Below are 19,424 nucleotides of genomic sequence, written 5' to 3' on the forward strand. Positions count from 1 at the left end.
TTACGAAAAGAAGCACCATAGTACTTTGCCATCGTTGTTCACAAAAGTTGACATTTTTACAATTTATAATTTATAATAACACAATTATAAATGGATACAATATGACATCAAAGTTAATGCGTTAAATTTGTATCAGTGTTTAGACGCGCGCGCGCAGCAACCTTTGACGTCACTGACGATAATGAACATACGTCTACAATTTAATAAACTAAACAAAAAACAATCATGCTTATGTCGACAAAGTTAGACAGATATGCATAGTAGGTCTACAGTACATACTTAAAGGGTCCGTTAAGGCTTAGTAAGTTGGTTTCTACCCACAAAACCTAGCGATAACTGTAGGCTACCCATGAAATAAAATTACCCGAGTAAACCTTAACGGACCCAACTATAAACTACCGGTGTAAAATGCATTTCGACCCTTGGCAAACAATCTGTCAATAAGGCTTTCACATTTGGGTTAGCCTACAATTCAGCATAGGGAAGATGATACCTAAACTTAAACAAATAAAAAGCATTATTACTGGCTTTACATAGAGTACTATATATTTATTTTAAAACATTTGACTAAATAGATTTTATTGACCCGAATTCTTAATCTTAATAAAACTCCTAATATAGGATTAACTGTTGAAATATATATTACATATATCTATAGATTGCATTTCGCGTGGTGGGAATATACATATATTTTTACAAAAATATTTCTATATATCTATATATCCCTATGTATCTGGCAATGAATATAGCACAATGTACAGTTACTGGATTACTTTAACAAAAGTACTGTACTGAATACAAGCATACGTACTTTCAGTTGTGGCCCGGAGAAAACCCTGGACTGCTCTGCGTGACGTTTTTCGATCACACGCATACGTAAACTGGAACCGTAATGATTTTGTGTGAGCAGTAGTTCAATCTTAAAAACTACACGCATTTTGACGGTTTTTTTTTACCAGGCCACCAGAACGGAATCCAAACTCAGTGTGAAAAGAATTCACTTCAAGGAAAACATCACGTGGCCGGAGTGAGACATTTAGTGGGGACATCTGTATTTCTTCAACAAAGAATAATACAAGTGGTTGATTGGAATGTTTAATAACGTACATTAAACCTATACGATGCGTCAATGCTTTGTGATAAGCAAAGCGTACTTTATTAAAAGATGACGTATGTTGTCCGTTTCTTATTTTACAGTATGTCATTTATATTGGCAACATGACGTATGTTGTCCGTTTCTTAATTTATAGTAGGCCTATGCCATATATGGGCAACATGACGTATGTTGTCCGTTTCATATTTTACAGTATGATATATATAGGCAGTGACGTATGTCGTCCATGCATGAAAAGAAACATAGGGCAATTATACAAGATAAATAAAGTGATAATAATAACAATTAATGTGTTTACTAACATCTGTATGTTAATAAATCATCTCATCTTCATCGGAACTGTGGGATTAACATTCTAAACAGCACGTTTCGCACTACTTCAACACATACTTTACACACACTTAAACGCTAAATATCCATATTATGTTTAATGAATACTCCAGGTTAAAACAGATTTAGCTAGTTCGAACCTGCATAATTTTGGTACGCGACATTCAACGCGCAAAACGCAAAAAAAAAATAAATAAATAAAAACCAAACAAAACTTTTCCCGATTTGTATAGGCATTCAGTACTGTAAGTAATTTGTTTGTCTATCTATGCTACCTGTACATCAGTCTCAAATGTACGTGGGAAAGTTCAACATTTCAAGTCCATATACCACGTGGTACATGTCTAAAGCCCCGTTCACACGACTGCAGACTGAATTTAGATGATTCATGTAAACTTACCCTTAGTCCTTCAGTGAACAGATACACCCTAGTAAAAATGTTTTGTGTAAACCTAGTCACAAAAATCGTGTGAGCAAAATTTAGTATCACAAACGGTGGCCGTGTGGATAGCAACCTGCCTCCACTTAGGCTACGTAAAATACACTATTCGACATTAGTTAGTTTAGTCATGATGATACTTATTTCTCTATGGTTTATCATAGTCTCAGATCTGGCCAGCTATTAAATTATATTTTGAATTTTAAAATATTCAGCGATTTTGTGTTGTTCTTCGATTGCCGAGAGGTTGAAGAAATCTTGGCTGACTAATACTTAAAACATTGATGTTAAATATAATATAATGATTTGCGAATAGTTTTGTATCGCAAGTATAAGTTAACCGGCCCTGCGAAAAACACCAATAGGTGTGGTGTCCGTTTGAAAATAAAGTGTCTATAATTATTATACAAATAATATACATTATGCAAATTGCATTATATAAAATAATGTTAAAAACACAATTACAAAATAAACGTGCACATACATTCAATTGAAAATAATGTACAATACATAAATACAAAAAAAAAGTAAAGTAAATATTAAAAGAGTAAATAAAAAAACTAAAATATTGAATTAAAATAATATAATATAAATAGTTATACCTGTATAAACAAAAGGTAATATAAATGAAATAAGCAAAAAATAATGTATATATTATTTTCTGCAGCTATGCACCTGCATATCGAGTTGTCTGAAGAAAACTTAATTAAAAACATCCATCAACTATTCTTTGGAAATTAATATTAGCACACTTAGTACAGTACTACTAAACAAAAAAATAATTGTGATGACGATGATGTCATATCACTAGCATATCACTACCAAATTTAAGCATGTATCACTACCAAATTTAAGCATGTATCACTACCAAATTTAAGCATATCACTATCAAATAACTATTCAAACTTTTTGTTAGTGTAGACAGAGCCTAAGATGTTGTAGACGTGTGATGTCGGACTTTTTTACGTTGTCTTTTTTACGTTGTTGTCCATCAGTCGGTGTTTCAATTTTTGTCTTCACAGCTAAAATAATACACGTATGAAATGCTATGTGTGCCAAAATATTCATCTGTTTACCAAGTGAATCGCCGTCGTCTAGAATCTAGACATTGCTGTGAGCGTATTCAGTACGTATTCAGTACAGTTAGCTGAACTGGTTATATAATTTCCCTAAATATTGAGAGCTTAAGTCCACTTATTCCGCTCGCTGCTTCCCTTGTGTATTGGTTGATTGCGGGTCATGCATCTTTATCTTGCCTAAAGCTGGCAAAGATTTGAACCAGTAACTTATCTCAAATAAGCCAGGTTCTTCACCATTGCGCCAGATCCTTTGAATACATGGTTTTACTTAAATACTTCTGCTTATAGAATATCTGTATTTACAATTAAACTGTCTGTTTTTGTAAGGCAATCTAACATCAGGACACTGAGCTCGCCTTGACAAGATAGGAACTTGTAACAGTCCTTTGCTCTTATGTTTGGCTGCGACAAATACCATAATACTACTGTATGTACATATTATTGTCCATGATGTGCTGTGTCTAAGAGGCGTGGAACTGAGAGTGTTGCAGCCACAGATGAACCCTTTGATCTCCGGAGCTCGGCATTCTGTTGTTAGATTGCCTTGATTGTTGTAACATGATTAACTTTTTCTACAAATAATAAAATAGAGTGAAAGCATCACTATCTGAAAAAGACATAACTAAACCTGATATCATTATCAATTATTACTTTTTCTTAAATATTTGTTTCATTTACCATGTACCTTTAAAGTATTATAGGTACTTGCATTTACAAAGAACATCTTTCAGCCATATAGCAAAAATATTCTGTTAATTTGAAGAAGAAAACAAAAGAATTCATGTTTAATCCAAAAATAAAACATAATTGAACCAGAGTGCCTTTACGTGTTCAACACGTAGCTTCCTTGAAGCCAATCTGAGAGAATAAAGTTCAACTTTGTTCTTATCCAATCACAGATCAGTATAGCGATTAATTCTTCACTTCTTGGCCAATCACAGATCAGAATGTTTTGTTTGCCCAATAAACCGATTAATTCTGCATTTCTTGGCCAATCACAGGTCAGAATGCTTTGTGTCCAATGAACCGATTAATTCTTCACTTCTTGGCCAATCGCATGTCTGACCATTTGTGTGTTCAATGCGTCACTTTATATTCTTGGCCAATCAGAATGCTCTATGTCTCAACACGCTTAATTGTTTTAAAAATGTTTAGCTATGATTTTCTTTTGTTGAATGCACTCTTGTAATCGTCTGAAATTTGCTAAAAAACCATCATATCTAACCATGGTTTAATTGTACGAAAATTCGGTGGGTATTTTCCAATATTTTTTTCCTGAAAACAACCCTTGCTTTATATACTAATTTAGTTTTCTATCACTAATAATTACCCGTTTCATAATTTGCATTAAAAAAAAACCTTACCCGCATAACTTAGTCTTCAATAAAGTATTTTTACCCAATTTTTTCCCCCTCCTTTACAATTTTATTCTGCTTCATCAACTAGTAAGTTAAACTGTGGTGCTGTCCCCATCGTTGGTTCTGGACTTTCTGACGGAGTAACCACTGTTCTATCGACTGGCGCCCTCTGATTTCTGTAAAAATTGTTGTGTTCAATCGCTCGACGGATCTAAAGAAAAAAAGCAGATAAAATTCATAGTTATATCAAGAATTTCTATCAATATTTTATTGAGGAAAAACGTTTTGTTAGTAAATAGAATATTGTTTTTCATTTGAATTTTTTTTAAATGATAAAATATTCACCAACCTCCTTCAGTGCAACAACTCCAACTAAACGTCCGAGTGTTGTTACATACGCGTGGTTTAAACCAAGCAATGAAAATAATGAATGCACCTGAGGAGATAATATAAAGCATAAAGCATGTTAATTTCAATGTCCTTCGGGACGTTACAAAAGGTTCCCTAAATAGGGGTTTCTCAGAATCAGGGTTATATATATTTTCCTTTCTTTGTTTCATGGAACATAATAGTGTCCCCTTAATAGAGGTATCTCCTGAATAAGAGTGACCCAAAATAGAGGCTCTACTGTAATCTAATAGTAATTGCTATTTAAACAGTCCTGGCTTTGTTTGTATCAAACCTGTTTGTGACGGTAATTATCGCTGTTGATTTCGATTGAATAAAATAAAATATCTCAAAAATAACAATTGCCTATTTATTTAAAGATGAGGAAATGTCGTACATTTTATTCAAAAGTTTGGACCAAAATGTTCATGTCAATTAAACTGAAAATATAAATTACCTTATGTAATGATGTACGTTCCACAAGTTGAAATGGGGCAGGGTCAATTTGAGAGTCCGAGAAATCTATTTGCTCTTTTAATACAGCAGCCTCCCACTCAGCTTGCTGTAGAAAGATATACAAAGGTTTTAAATAATCAAATGATAGTCAAAACTATATGTAAATGAACATCAGCAATGTCCCTTTAAAAGCATAGACAACTTTGATATGGTTGGTTGACAACACTGTCCCTTTATTATATCTATTTACACTGCACATAATATTACAGTTATACTGGTACCAACCAAACTCATTTCAGCAATGTCCCTTTAAAGCATAGACAACTTTGATATGGTTGGTTGACAACACTGTCCCTTTAATATATCTATTTACACTGCAAATAATATTACAGTTGTACTGGTAACAACCAAACTCATTTACATACTGAATAAACACTTCAAAATTATTATTTGGTGTCAAAATATACAGTCAGTATTTGCATGTTAATTGTATTATGAAATACATTGGTAAACAATAACGGAATAGTTTTAATTCTTTTGTTTCTGAGGCTCTAAAAATTTGCGATTAAAATAATATAGCTTATTGAAGACAGAGAAACAGTAAAAAATAAAAAGACGTAAATGGATACAAAATAAACATAAAAATAATCAAGACAGAATGTCAGCGTTATTTTTCCAGGCTTTGCATTATTTATTACTTTGAATTAATCTGTATAAATAAAAAGTTTAAAGCATTGTAAAATAAAAACGAACAAACAATAATTAACCATCCCTCTATCGAAGCTATTATAATAATTAAAAAAAAAAACTTATATATGTGCAATTTTCATAATGAACAATTTTAATCCACTCTTTCATGAATATTATTGGTCTTTTTAAATGTAATTTCTGTAATTTTTCTGCGGTAACAAAAATAATTGGTTGCTTATATCTAAATAAGATCGTTTGTGGTTTTGCATTTAGTCTGTATATAATAATTTTATATATCATTATCAATGACTTTTTCATGACAAATTTTTCATCATATAAAGCGAAATATTTGTCGAAAGAGTTCCAAATAAAAAATAAAATGTTATTCTTATTCTACATTTATTTCTATGACTTTTCATTACATTTTTTTGAAAGATAGTTTTTCCAAGACTTTCCGGTCTGGAATTTTTAAAAGTAAAATTTCATGATTTTCCAGATTTTCAATGATCCGTATAAACTTAAAGACATTTATGCAGCTCTCAAAATATTTTGTTTGTTAAATTTAATATCAAGTGTCATTTTCAATTTTTACAATTTTTCAATTCAATATCCTTTCTGTAAAAACAAGTTTTATATGAGCAACAGAAATATTATAAAATATATTAATAATTTTGAAAACAATCTTTGTTTACACTTACCTCCTCAGGAGTCATGTCGTCCAAATCAGCCATTGAAGACTGTTGAAAATAAAAATAAAACAATATTTAAACAACAAAAACAATATAGTGATATGAAAATAATTTCTGAGAAGGGATGAGTAGTAACATATAAAACAGTTAAAATGCAAAAGACTACCTAATACTCAAATAAGCATGTTTTTAGATTTAACTCGACTTCAATCTTAAATAGAATAACAAGTTCTTAAGCATCCAGTTAGAAAAATTCCCCTTGACCTATGCATACACTTGACCCATGCACACTCTTGACCTGTGTATACACCTTGACCTATGCATACCCTTGACCTATGCAGACCCCTTGACCTATGCATACCCTTGACCTATGCATGCCACTGATATCCCTAACCTATATGCATGCCCTTGTCCTGTGTGCCCCTTGACCTACAGTATGCATGCTCTTGACCTATGCATGCCCCTTGACCTATGCATGCCCTTGACCTATGCATGCCTCTTGACCTATGCATGCCTGTGAGTCATTTTGAGAAAACATAATCATTTATGATTTCAAATCAGTTTTAAAATAAATTATATCCCAAGATGTTAAAAAAAATATGAATTATGAACATGTTAATGAAATTAACGAAACAATGATAATACAGTTAGTTGTTAGAAACTTTAAAAAAATAATATTTCAATGAAGAAAAAATGTACTAAAACAAAACAAAAATCTTTCTACTAGCATGACTACAAGAATGAAATGAATTGTGCAAAATTCAAAATGCGGTAAACAAAAAAAATAACATGCAACAAACAAGATGGATACGTTATTGAGCTACTGTACTTTCCTGCCAAGCGGAGTTGTCGATGTGGTTTTGATTAGTCTGATTATCACTAATGGGATCAGAGGATGACTGGTTTGGAGAGGAAGAAGAGGAAACATTGAGAAACAAACAGACATGGATTAAGAATAGCAAACTATACTAACAAACTGTTTAGACTACAAACAAATTACCCAGCAAGGTAATATTTCATGCATATTTTTAGTCGCGTCACTATCTCGGTTGGTTGGTAAACACTAACTCAAATTTGAGCACGTGACTGCAGCCATGTATATGGCCTTGTTACTCTAAAGCTCACTATATCGGTCGGTTGGTCGGTAAACACTAACTCAAATTTGAGCACGGGACTGCAGCCATGTATATGGCCTTGTTACTCTAAAGCTCACTATATCGGTCGGTTGGTCGGTAAACGCTAACTCAAATTTGAGCACGCGACTGCAGCCATGTATATGGCCTTGTTACTCTAAAGCTCACTATATCGGTCGGTTGGTCGGTAAACACTAACTCAAATTTGAGCACACGACTGCAGCCATGTATATGGCCTTGTTACTCTACAGCTCACTATGTCGCTCGGTTGGTCGGTAAACACTAACTCAAATTTGAGCACACGACTGCAGCCATGTATATGGCCTTGTTACTCTAAAGCTCACTATATCGGTCGGTTGGTCGGTAAACACTAACTCAAATTTGAGCACACGACTGCAGCCATGTATATGGCCTTGTTACTCTACAGCTCACTATGTCGCTCGGTTGGTCGGTAAACACTAACTCAAATTTGAGCACACGACTGCAGCCATGTATATGGCCTTGTTACTCTACAGCTCACTATGTCGGTCGGTTGGTAGGTAAACACTAACTCAAATTTGAGCACACGACTGCAGCCATGTATATGGCCTTGTTACTCTAAAGCTCACTATATCGGTCGGTTGGTCGGTAAACACTAACTCAAATTTGAGCACACGACTGCAGCCATGTATATGGCCTTGTTACTCTACAGCTCACTATGTCGCTCGGTTGGTCGGTAAACACTAACTCAAATTTGAGCACACGACTGCAGCCATGTATATGGCCTTGTTACTCTACAGCTCACTATGTCGGTCGGTTGGTAGGTAAACACTAACTCAAATTTGAGCACACGACTGCAGCCATGTATATGGCCTTGTTACTCTACAGCTCACTATGTCGCTCGGTTGGTCGGTAAACACTAACTCAAATTTGAGCACACGACTGCAGCCATGTATATGGCCTTGTTACTCTACAGCTCACTATGTCGCTCGGTTGGTAGGTAAACACTAACTCAAATTTGAGCACACGACTGCAGCCATGTATATGGCCTTGTTACTCTACAGCTCACTATGTCGCTCGGTTGGTCGGTAAACACTAACTCAAATTTGAGCATGTGACTGCAGCCATGTTTATGCCCTTGTTACATTAATACGGTCAAATTTCTCCTATCTTGTGGTTAATCGGCTGCTGGTTTAAGGTGTAATTGAAAAATCCACCCTCATGAGTTGCGTTTTTGAAACAGCTCAAAATTTACACCACACGTGACCATTACACATGAAAATTAAGAAGTCCGAACAGGCTCTAAGGTAAAGACAATAATTGGCATATTCGATAGGGTAACATTTGTATATTTCTTTGTTTACTTTTTTGTAAATGCTTATATGCCCTTCTAGATATTACTTCCCACGTTCTACTGTATGTTTATGAACACTTTTACAGATTCTTTATCAAAATGTAAACGTTTAATTAAAAAGTTGATTACATTAAAAAAACTCTGTTGATTAAAGTCCCCAACCGAATACACTAAATAATATTTCATAAGTAAAGTGCAAAATCTATAATATCATTATCAATGATAATTCTAAAAAAAAGGAAGTATGAAGGTTACATTCAAATTCAAATATTGGGTACAGTATCATATATTACACACTATTTCATGCAAATATTATTTTACTATATTAACTACATCATAATTCATCTATACATAGCTTTTGGCATATTGGCATACATATTTTTAGCAAACAACATATTTGGTATACACTATATTTGGTATACACCATATTTGGCATACACCATATTTGCAATATACCATATTTGGTATACACCATATTTGGCATACACCATTTTTGCAATATGCCATATTTGGTATACACCATTTTTGCAATATACCATATTTGGCATACACCATTTTTGCAATATGCCATATTTGGTATACACCATATTTGGCATACACCATTTTTGCAATATACCATATTTGGTATACACCATATTTGGCATACACTATTTTTGCAATATACCATATTTTGTATACACCATATTTGGTATCTATATTATAAGTGAGAGAGTTTGTCTGTCTGTCTGTCTGTTTGTTTGTTTGTTTGTTCGTTATACAAATTTTTGTTACTGCACGTAATCTTACATATGGGGTATCAAAATGACCGCAATTGTACCGGGAATGTTCTAAGCTATATTTCAACATCATCCGCCACCTAGGATCCATGTTAGGGACCAAAATGTGGTCAAACCCCCCACTTTCGATGTTTGTTCGTTATACAAATTTCTGTTTCTGCACGTAACCATACGTATGGGGTATCAAAATGATGGCAATTGTACCCGGAAGGTTTTAAACTACATTTAAAAAAATTTCCCGACTCCTGGGGTTTTTGTGGGAGGGGTGGGGGCGGGGGGTGGTGTGGTGGTTTGTGATGTCATTTTTTGCTAGGGCTCGGGGTTGTAGGCTATCGAATTGTAAAATTATACTACAAAAGTTTTACAGTATTTTAATTATCCTCAGCAAGGCGTTTGGGGAAATATAGATATAGATATACATATTTTATTCATTAACCAATATGACACCTATTCATTTACACATTTAGCAAAGTACTTTAACCATATCTAGCTATGTATCGGTCTCTTGGATTGTCTCATTACAGACATCCATTTCTGTCTGAACATATACACGTTCTTTACTGTTACTGTGTTCTACTACTATATTTTAACATCATCCGCCATCTAGAATCCAAGTTAAGGGCCACAATGCATGGTCAAAATGGCCCACTTTCGATGTTTGTTCGTTTTACAAATTTCTGTTTCAAAATGATCGCAATTGTGGTTGCAAAATGTTAGGCCTAAAGTATTTTAATTATCCCTGGAAAGGGGCTGGGAGTTTTGGGTGGGGATGTAGGCCTATCACCAAGACCGAAACTGTATTGGGAATGTTTTAAACTACTTATGAAAACTGCCACTGAGGGATTATGGGTTGGGAGTGATGGCTAACATAATTTTTATTGGAACTTTCTTAAACACGTCACCCAGTATCTGGGGTGTGTTTGAAGTGGGAGGAGGAGGACTGAAAATGCTGGCGTAATGAAGTAGCCTATATGATTGGAATTGTAACAGGAAAAGTTACTACATTTGAACTGTCCAGGGGAGGAGTTAAGGTTTGTTGATTGTGGCTGGTGGTGAGAGGAGAAAGAAGGCTGGGGGACCGCAGTATCTAAATTAGATACATGACCGAAACTGGGAATGTTTAAAACTACATTTGAAAACTGCCACTGAGGGATTATGGGTTGGAAGTGATGGCTAACATAATTTGTACTGGTGAGAGGAGAAAGAAGGCCGGGGGACCGCAGTATCAACATTATATATTTTAATTATCAGCCAATATGACACCTACTCATTTACACAGTTTACAACGTACTTAAGCCATAGGCCTATCATAGCTATGTATGCCCTCTCAATTTGAAGCTAAAGTTTAATTGAATTTGTCCTTCACTGTAAAGAGTGTGGGGTGTTATTAAGGAGTGGAGGTTGGTGCGTATACGGAGATACTGGCGTCGGGTGTTATGTACTGAGAAGGCTTTAAACTCATTTTGAAACCCGCCCTGGGGCGGGTATAATTGCTATAAGTACACCATATTTGGCATACACCATTTTTGCAATATACCATATTTGGTATTAACCATATTTGGCATACACCATTTTTACAATATACCATATTTGGCATACACCATTTTTGCAACATACCATATTTGGTATACACCATATTTGCCATTATACCATATTTTGCATATACCACCAAATATGGACCATATTTGGTATCATACACGTATTTGATATACACCATTGTTGTTATTTACTTATTATTATTATTATTTATTTCCTTTATTGCATCAAGTAAGCAGTGATGAAGTTGACATAAATATAATAGTAAATATGTAAACACATTGTATAACACAGTCCAAACAAGTAATACTAAAATATATCATAGTCCACAAATCAGTCTTTCAATGGCCATCATAGTACATCCAGTAACACAAACCAATAGAGGTTCACAATTTGCTTATCATAACTCAGTTACTGATCATTCACCAATCATTGAAAACTCCGTGGAAAGTAATGAAGTTTTTTGTGCGTTGTGTCCGGACTTTGGGGAGGGTGAACGATCTAACGCGTCGGAGCTGATGGTTGTGTGTGGGAGGTTTAGGTAAGAGAGAGTGTAATATATGATCTTCTTTTTTCATTTTATCAAAGAATTTTCTTGACAACTTCTCGCGGCGTTCAGATAGAGTGATGATGTTAAGGTATCTGCGGGTATCAGCATACGAGGTACCATCGGGGCATATTATGTTACACGCTCTTCTTACTTATTTGATAATAAATAGTATCTATTCATAATAAAAACAACAATTGCTGACTTACTCTTCTACTTGACAGACTACCATTAGACTCTGTTAAATAAATAAAATCAGTTAAATTTACTTCAGAATGAACTGTGTTCTGCATTATAACAATGTGATTATTGAATGTTTCTAAAAACAGTCACATATAGTTTGATAGTGTAGAGAAGAGTTCTATAATAAATGGAGAATTCTATTGTATGCATAAGTTTGGAATAGGTTTTTCTATTAAATTATGAAATACAGCGCATTTGTTTGGGCTCTTTTGCTTTTTGTATGGATATATGTTTTCAGAAATAAACGGGACTAAACTTTTTTTTTGCAAGACCAGGAATATGGTATTATTAAGGCTACATGGTGTGCTAGTATATTTTTTACTTTGTGTACGTACCATCTCTTACAGGAATGGTTAAGTTCGGTTCATTTCCATCATTTGACTGAAAAGAAATAAAAATAAATTCTTCCAAAATAGTTTTCCATTCCAGGTATAAGTTGATTAAAAATGCATTTGTTGTGGAGGAACTTAAAGTGTTGAAGCTAGTTCCACCAGGAAAAATAAGAGAAAATTTATATATTTATTATAAATAGTATTGCAAGAAAAGACATACAAATAATTATTAATTAATAATAATAATTAATAATTTTGCTAGTAATTAATTAATCCACGAAAAACAGTATGCAAACATTTACAATAGTGAGATTGCAACCTCTTTTTACTTCTTATTTTGGTAGGATAGGGTTGACAGATATCTTTTTCACTCAAATTCCTGTGAATTCTGTTCCGGCAAGCTCTCATAATAATGGGAGTATCAAAGTGCTGGAGAACGGAGCTGTGTAAATGGTTCCTCTGCTTGTTCTTTTTTTGGTTATTTTAGGATATTTTATGGATCATTTTTGTGTGTGAAGCGCTTTAGAAACATTGTATTATGCGCTATATCAGACTACCATTATTTTTATATGTAAATCAATTGTGTTGCGTAGCACTGTGTAAATTATATATACTGTAAGTCATACTGTAAATTATAGAAACAGTGCTTATATTCGGAACATGATCTCATAATCGCGTTATTATTATACTGTTTCATGCCCCTGTCTTAACCCACGGCCACACGACTTGCCACTGATAATGTTTTTATCACAAAACAACTTACATGGTACGCAACAATCGTGAATCTGCTTGCTGGCGTTATTGTCTGTACTGGTAGACGACCGGAGTCGACCGCAGCTTTTTCCCGTTTGTCTTTTTTGTATTGAATTCTTGCGTGGCGACCGAGATGCTTGTCAATAAGATCTTCAAGTTCTTCTCGCTGCACTGATCCTAACAATATCATTGATTCTGTAGAATAAGTGAAATACAATATTTGATCAACGTCTGATTACTGATTGGCTATAATCTTGAAACTGCAATTCAATTCAATTCAATAAAGTGAGTGGCCAAGCGGTAAAAGCAGTGGGACATTTAATTAAGTAACCATACCATCGGCAAGGGTTTAAGGTTCAGTCGCTACATGGTTCTGGTGGTAGAACGGGTTTTCTCGGATAATTAGGACTATAAACCTTAGTATAGGTCCAATGTACACATCTAGCTCATGTGCACTTTACCTAGTACATGTTTCAAGATGAGTAGGGGGTTACCCCGGTGTACTAGTACACATACAACAGCCACTGTCAATCAGCCACTGGGAGACTAGTCTTTGTCACCCAGTGTAAATAAAAAAATAAGTTAGGTAATGGACGTACTATTAGAGTTACTGACCAGGAGATATAAGAGAGTTGTAACTCGGATATTATTTGATAAGCTTGAGTTTTATGTACTACATAAAAACCCCTACTAAGGGGGACACCCTACTAAGGGGGACACCCTACTAAGGGGGACACCCTAATTAATAATTAAGTGTTCCCTTAATAGGGGTGTCTACTCAATGGTGGTTGAATTGAATTGAAATATATATTTATACTGGGTAACCTCTTCAGTCAAAGACTGGTCTCCCAGAGGGCCCAGTTGGTGATCAGTGGCTGTGACTGTACTAATACACCGGGGTAACCCCCTACTCGTCTCGAAAGATGTACTAGGTTCTTTAAAGTGCACACGAGCTAGATGTGTACACTGGACCTACGGTTTATAGTCCTTATCTGAGAAGACTCGTTCTACCACCAGAACCATGGAGTGAGTGAGCCTCGAACCCATGCCGATGTTATGGCTACGTAATTGCGGTTCCACTGTCTTAACCGCTCGGCCACTCACCCACTGGTTGGCAATATATATATTTCCCTTCGTTTGTTTCATAGCCCCTTAAATTAGGGTGTCCCCAGAATAGTGTTATCACAAATCATGTGTTCTACTGTAGTAACTGATTTACGGTATTACTCTTTATGATCAAATTACACCAGGAAATAAATATTTCATTACAAAAAGATGTGTATAATTTGGTGAATATTTACCTGGAGCATCAACCAATGGGAATGAATTTAGGCTTGACTGTTCCAGAAGGTCACGCAACTCCTCATAATGTGATAACCATGATATAAACTTGACACCACGCACCATTATATCTTCTACATATATATTATGAATTCTAAAAAATAAAATAAAAAGTTCTGTATATTATAAAGTATAGTCGCATGGAGTAGAATTACACTTGATTTACTAAAGTTTGAATATCCTATATTAGGATTACTCTGTCATATATACTATATATTCTAAAAAAAAACACTGTATAGTCCCAGTAGGTGGGATTATACTTCTTTATAATTTCTTTAACAATGAGATTTACAAGTCTTGTGTTGGAATTTATCCTAAATTAGAAGGTGGGATTATATTACATTTAATATACTTGCTCGTATAGTATTTATCCATTACAGTAAAAGAAAAAATCAACAATGTATATTATTGAGTATAGTCTCCGAAGATGGGATATACTTGAATTGCATTAACAATGGGATTTACCAAAGTATACTTTGGTAAATCCCATTGTTAATGCAATTTATGCTTGAATTTAGCCAAAAAGGGGGTGAGATTACACTCGATCATAGGATTAACTTATTAAATGCCATAAATTTGATTTCTCAAAACAATTATTATTCGTACCTAGGTCCAGAGCTACTGATATCAGGTAAGTATGGAAGACGTTTAATTTGAATAATACTATCATATATGGAAGGCTGAAGAAGCTGGGATATTGCGTTGGCTATTAATACAGCAATCTGAAAGACGAAAAATGAAATAATGTTTTGATTGTAAAAAGAATAATTGATGATTAAATAAAAAGATAAATAATTTTTTCTTGTTTTTATTAATCTTATTTAGAGAGGGAATCCCAGGTCAGTGATATCACTGCTTTCCACTGGGGCCCTCTAGAATATATATCGTTACCCTGGTCGTTTTTGGAAGAAGCACATATGGAAACATATAGGGCTATGAATAATCCAACTAGCCAACAAGACATTTTTTTGGTAAATTATTAACTAATTCTACAAAAAAAAAACCAGCAAATTAACTAGTTTTTAAAATTTCAAATAGTAATTTATATCACAAATCTACAAGAAAATTGCTAGTTTATTTTGGTGAATTTTAAGCCCTGCACTCATAAAATTAATCATATATATTATATTGTACACAAAAGTTGGAAATAAAATAAATTATAAGCACAATAAGGTATAAAAAAATACTTTACCATAACAGGAAGAATATGCGTTATTTGCCCCGTAAGTTCAAAAACAATAACAGACGTTGAGATAGTATGTGTAACACTACCAGACAATGCTGCCGCACCTGATAAAATAATTATAAAGAGTATAAATTGGTACTCCAATTGATTTTAGAGCTACAGTAATAGTTGTTTATGAAATGAACATAATGGGATTCCTTTCAAAATAGTAATATCTATAAAAAAAGATAGTAGCTGTGACAGAATATGGAGGAAACAGAGTCAAAATACATAATTATTGATAATGTATACTTGGTAAAATCAATGCTCATTATTCAGAATTTTAGCTTATATATTGTAACTTTTATATTTAGTTTCTTATAAATTAAAATATACTAAAATTAAAAACTATATTTTTTAGGTAGTTTGTGAATAAAGAATATATCATGTGATGTAATAGGTTTAATGATTTGTTATTGAAAATGTAAACATCTGTAAGACTATACACTTGGATACAGTTTTGGCAAGGAGTTATATTATTAATATGGGAAATAACAGCTGTTATTAAATCAGTATTTTATCACCTATTTGATAATGGTTTCACACACTCCCATTGAACCCACCAATCAGACAAGGCAGCAATGTGTATCAGTAGATTTTAGACTGAAAATAATCGCTGAATCCTTTCTTTTTATAGAATATTTGAAACTTGAACAATAAATGTAAGTAAATTTTGTATTAAAAAGGTGTTTATAAAATTATTTCCTGGGTTTGTAGTAATCAAACTTGACACAAATAAGCACTTAATATACAAATAAACCTTCTTCTATAAATACAACATAACTATCCTTGCATTAGCCAATCAGCAGCAGCTACTGAATATTTTGGAAAGTCCAACAAACTATTTTTAGAATTTGATATTACTTCCTAGTTTTCTGTGCCCAGATTAGCTCAAATTTTACAATACTGGAACGTCTAGCTGCTTTTGTCACCTTTGTTTCTTATAACTCATTTAATCATAGTAAGTATTATTATTATTAACTGTAAACATTTTTTTTATAATCGAAATAATCTGTACACTAATCCTTGCGCAATTTTAAATTGCACAAATTGTTTAATATATGCGCATAACATAATATTAAGATATTTAATAGATAGCTTTATTTATAGACTTAGATGTTTCATTTTCTTACAGATGTCGGAACAAAAAGCATTACAATTCTTAGACAAGAATGATCTTGAATGTGCAATCTGTCTAGAAAGACTGACAGAACCAAAAACACTTGAGTGTCTCCATAGTTACTGTCTTCATTGCCTGCAGAGTTTGATTAAAACAAGCGGCAAAATAAAATGTCCAAAATGTTGTAAGATGTACGATGACCTAAATCAATTTGATTTAAAAGATCTTACTACCAATGAAATGTTAAGTTATCAAATTAAATTTGTTGGGAATATTGAATCTGAAAAACCACCAAAGTGCTCAAGCTGTGATAACCAACCTGAATACTACTGCTCTGAATGTCAAATGTATCTATGTGGACAATGTATTAAACATCATAAAATCATTCCTGTATTGAAAAACCACCCATTGTACACACTGGACAAAATTCAAGGAGAAGGTAAAGATCTGCCACATAAATGCATATATCACAGGGACTGCATGCTTGAATTTTATTGCAGAATTTGTCTTAAAAGTGGATGTAAGAAATGTGAACATGTTCTACGCTGTTATCAAAATGAACATAATGTGATTCCATTCGAGATGGCTGTAGACGAGTTTAATCAAAATGCTACAGAAGTTAAAAAAAGTGCGGAAGAAATTAAAGAAAAACTTAAAAGAACAAGGGAAAGCTTCATGAAAGAAAGATCCGACTTTGAATTAAAATTAAAATTATGCAGAACAGCGATTGAATTACAAGAAGAAAACATTATTAAAAAGGCTCAGGAGAAAACAAGAGCAATGTTGATGGACCTTGACAAAATTGACAAAGAAAACAAAGAGCTTATTGATAATAGAGTTAAAAATATTGACTCAAAGCTGTTGAAAGTTAATGAGATGTTGCCATTAATTAACACAATGATGAACAAACCAGAAGAAAGAGAAACACTTAGATCTCATGAGGAAAATATTGATGCTGTTAAAGAAGAAACCCAGGAATCAAAGTATGATGAATCAATCAAGATAAAAGCTCCTACTTTTATTCCATCTAAAAATTTGGATAAGTTAATAGATTTGGAAGGCATTGGTAAAATGTCAAATGTTGAATGTGCATATCAGGTTGCTGAAGATAAAGTACCTATTATAGTCACAAAAGGACAGCCATTTGAAGTGAAAGTTGTGTCAAGTTCAGTAGAAAGTGAGGAATCTATATTGGCTGCAACTTTAATTAATAAATCAGGTGAAGAATCAGCAACTGAAGTGAAATATCAAGGAAGTGGAGAGTACAGAATAACAGGAAGATGTCATAAAAAAGGAGATTGGAAGATGAAGATTACTGCTAGAAGAGAAGAAATCAAAGGATCACCAGTGTATATCAAGGTGGAAGCGCTAGGACTTGTGCATACCATTGATAACATAGGAACGCTTATTAATGTACACACCGTGTTTCAAAAAGTATATGATGTAATATTAGATAAAGAAGGAAATTTAATTGTATCTAGTTTTAGTAAAGACTTATTGAAGTTCAACCAAGAATGTTCATTCATTGGTAGAATAGAGATACCAGACAATGTACAGGTTGATCGTATACATCAAATGAGTAATGGCCAAATGGTGTATAGTGATTACCTAAACAAAACTGTTGTCAAGTGTGATGATAAATTTCAACAAATTCGTACATTTGGTAAAGGAACATTAAAACAACCAGGTGGATTGACAGTGAATAAGGAAACTAGAACCATGTATGTTGCAGATTTCAGTTGTCATTGTGTGTTTAAATTTAATGTTGATAGTGGTAAACTTATTGGTAGATTTGGTTCAAAAGGTAGCAAAGAAGGAGAAATGTATTGCCCAGATGGACTTGCTCTGACAAAGGAGGGCAACCTGATTGTTGTAGAACGTGAAAATTACAGAATACAAATGTTTGATGCAAATGATAAGTTTATGAAAATTCTTGTAGGCAAAGGTGAGGAAGATGGTCATGTTCAATGTCCTCATTATGTAGCTATAGATTCTGAGGAAAACCTCTTGATATCAAGTAATAACAAACTTCAATTATTTGATCAAAATGGAGTTTTTTTCAAACGAATAGATGATGGTGGATTAGATGGACCTTATGGAATTGCAATAATCTCTAAGAAACCAAGAAGGGTAGCTGTAGCAAACTGGGGATCAAACAATGTAAAAGTATATAATTATTAAATAGCACATTTTATATACTTGATCAAACTACCAGAAAAACAAACAATTTCTATATGCACACTGAATACCACTGATGATGAACAACAAACCTGTGTTGTTTGAGAATAATTAGTAATTTACTTAAATTTGTTAATAATGTAAAACTTATGAAATCAACATTTCTTAGATATGAACAAGATGTAATAACAATTATTATACAGTAGTATCAAGTAAATAATAAAAGTTACTAAAATGTAACCAAGCATATTTGTTATTATTTAATTTTGTACATTCAACAAAAAGAAAGTTATTTTGAATGAGATCAAAATATGTAAAGTAAATATTAAGGCCTGACCACCTGATCAATTGTTTTGAAAGCCTGG

General features: G+C 33.5%; 2 protein-coding genes across 3 annotated transcripts in view; one reads left to right on the plus strand and one right to left on the minus strand.

Annotated features, from left to right (window-relative positions):
- Positions 1-2,506: 2,506 nt before the first annotated feature.
- The window catches only part of LOC140045229 (chloride channel protein 2-like), a 94,036-nt gene continuing 77,118 nt past the window's right edge, over positions 2,507-19,424 (minus strand). The window contains exons 13-22 of one of the 2 annotated variants that reach the window (XM_072090051.1): positions 15,729-15,826; positions 15,143-15,258; positions 14,497-14,630; positions 13,206-13,390; positions 12,446-12,491; positions 12,077-12,105; positions 6,552-6,590; positions 5,165-5,269; positions 4,670-4,756; positions 2,507-4,531 (exon numbers count right to left, since the gene is read on the minus strand). In XM_072090051.1, coding sequence (XP_071946152.1) covers positions 4,388-4,531; positions 4,670-4,756; positions 5,165-5,269; positions 6,552-6,590; positions 12,077-12,105; positions 12,446-12,491; positions 13,206-13,390; positions 14,497-14,630; positions 15,143-15,258; positions 15,729-15,826 — 983 coding nt within the window. In that variant the 3' untranslated portion in view covers positions 2,507-4,387. Of the gene's footprint in view, positions 4,532-4,669; positions 4,757-5,164; positions 5,270-6,551; positions 6,591-6,910; positions 7,442-12,076; positions 12,106-12,445; positions 12,492-13,205; positions 13,391-14,496; positions 14,631-15,142; positions 15,259-15,728; positions 15,827-19,424 lie in introns of those variants that run through there. The other variant, XM_072090052.1, reaches the window with a different exon arrangement.
- Positions 16,642-19,274, plus strand: LOC140043859 (uncharacterized). The gene is made up of 2 exons (XM_072088335.1): positions 16,642-16,722; positions 16,897-19,274. Exon 2 carries the CDS (start codon positions 16,897-16,899, stop codon positions 19,060-19,062), a length of 2,166 nt encoding a protein of 721 aa, XP_071944436.1. The 5' UTR covers positions 16,642-16,722; the 3' UTR covers positions 19,063-19,274.

The sequence above is a fragment of the Antedon mediterranea genome, chromosome 3, assembly GCF_964355755.1.
Source record: "Antedon mediterranea chromosome 3, ecAntMedi1.1, whole genome shotgun sequence".
Classification (NCBI taxonomy): domain Eukaryota; kingdom Metazoa; phylum Echinodermata; class Crinoidea; order Comatulida; family Antedonidae; genus Antedon; species Antedon mediterranea.

What these genes read in the sequence shown, in the direction of transcription:
- LOC140043859 (XM_072088335.1), top strand. Translation starts at nt 16,897, where the DNA reads ATGTCGGAACAAAAAGCATTACAATTCTTAGACAAGAATGATCTTGAA.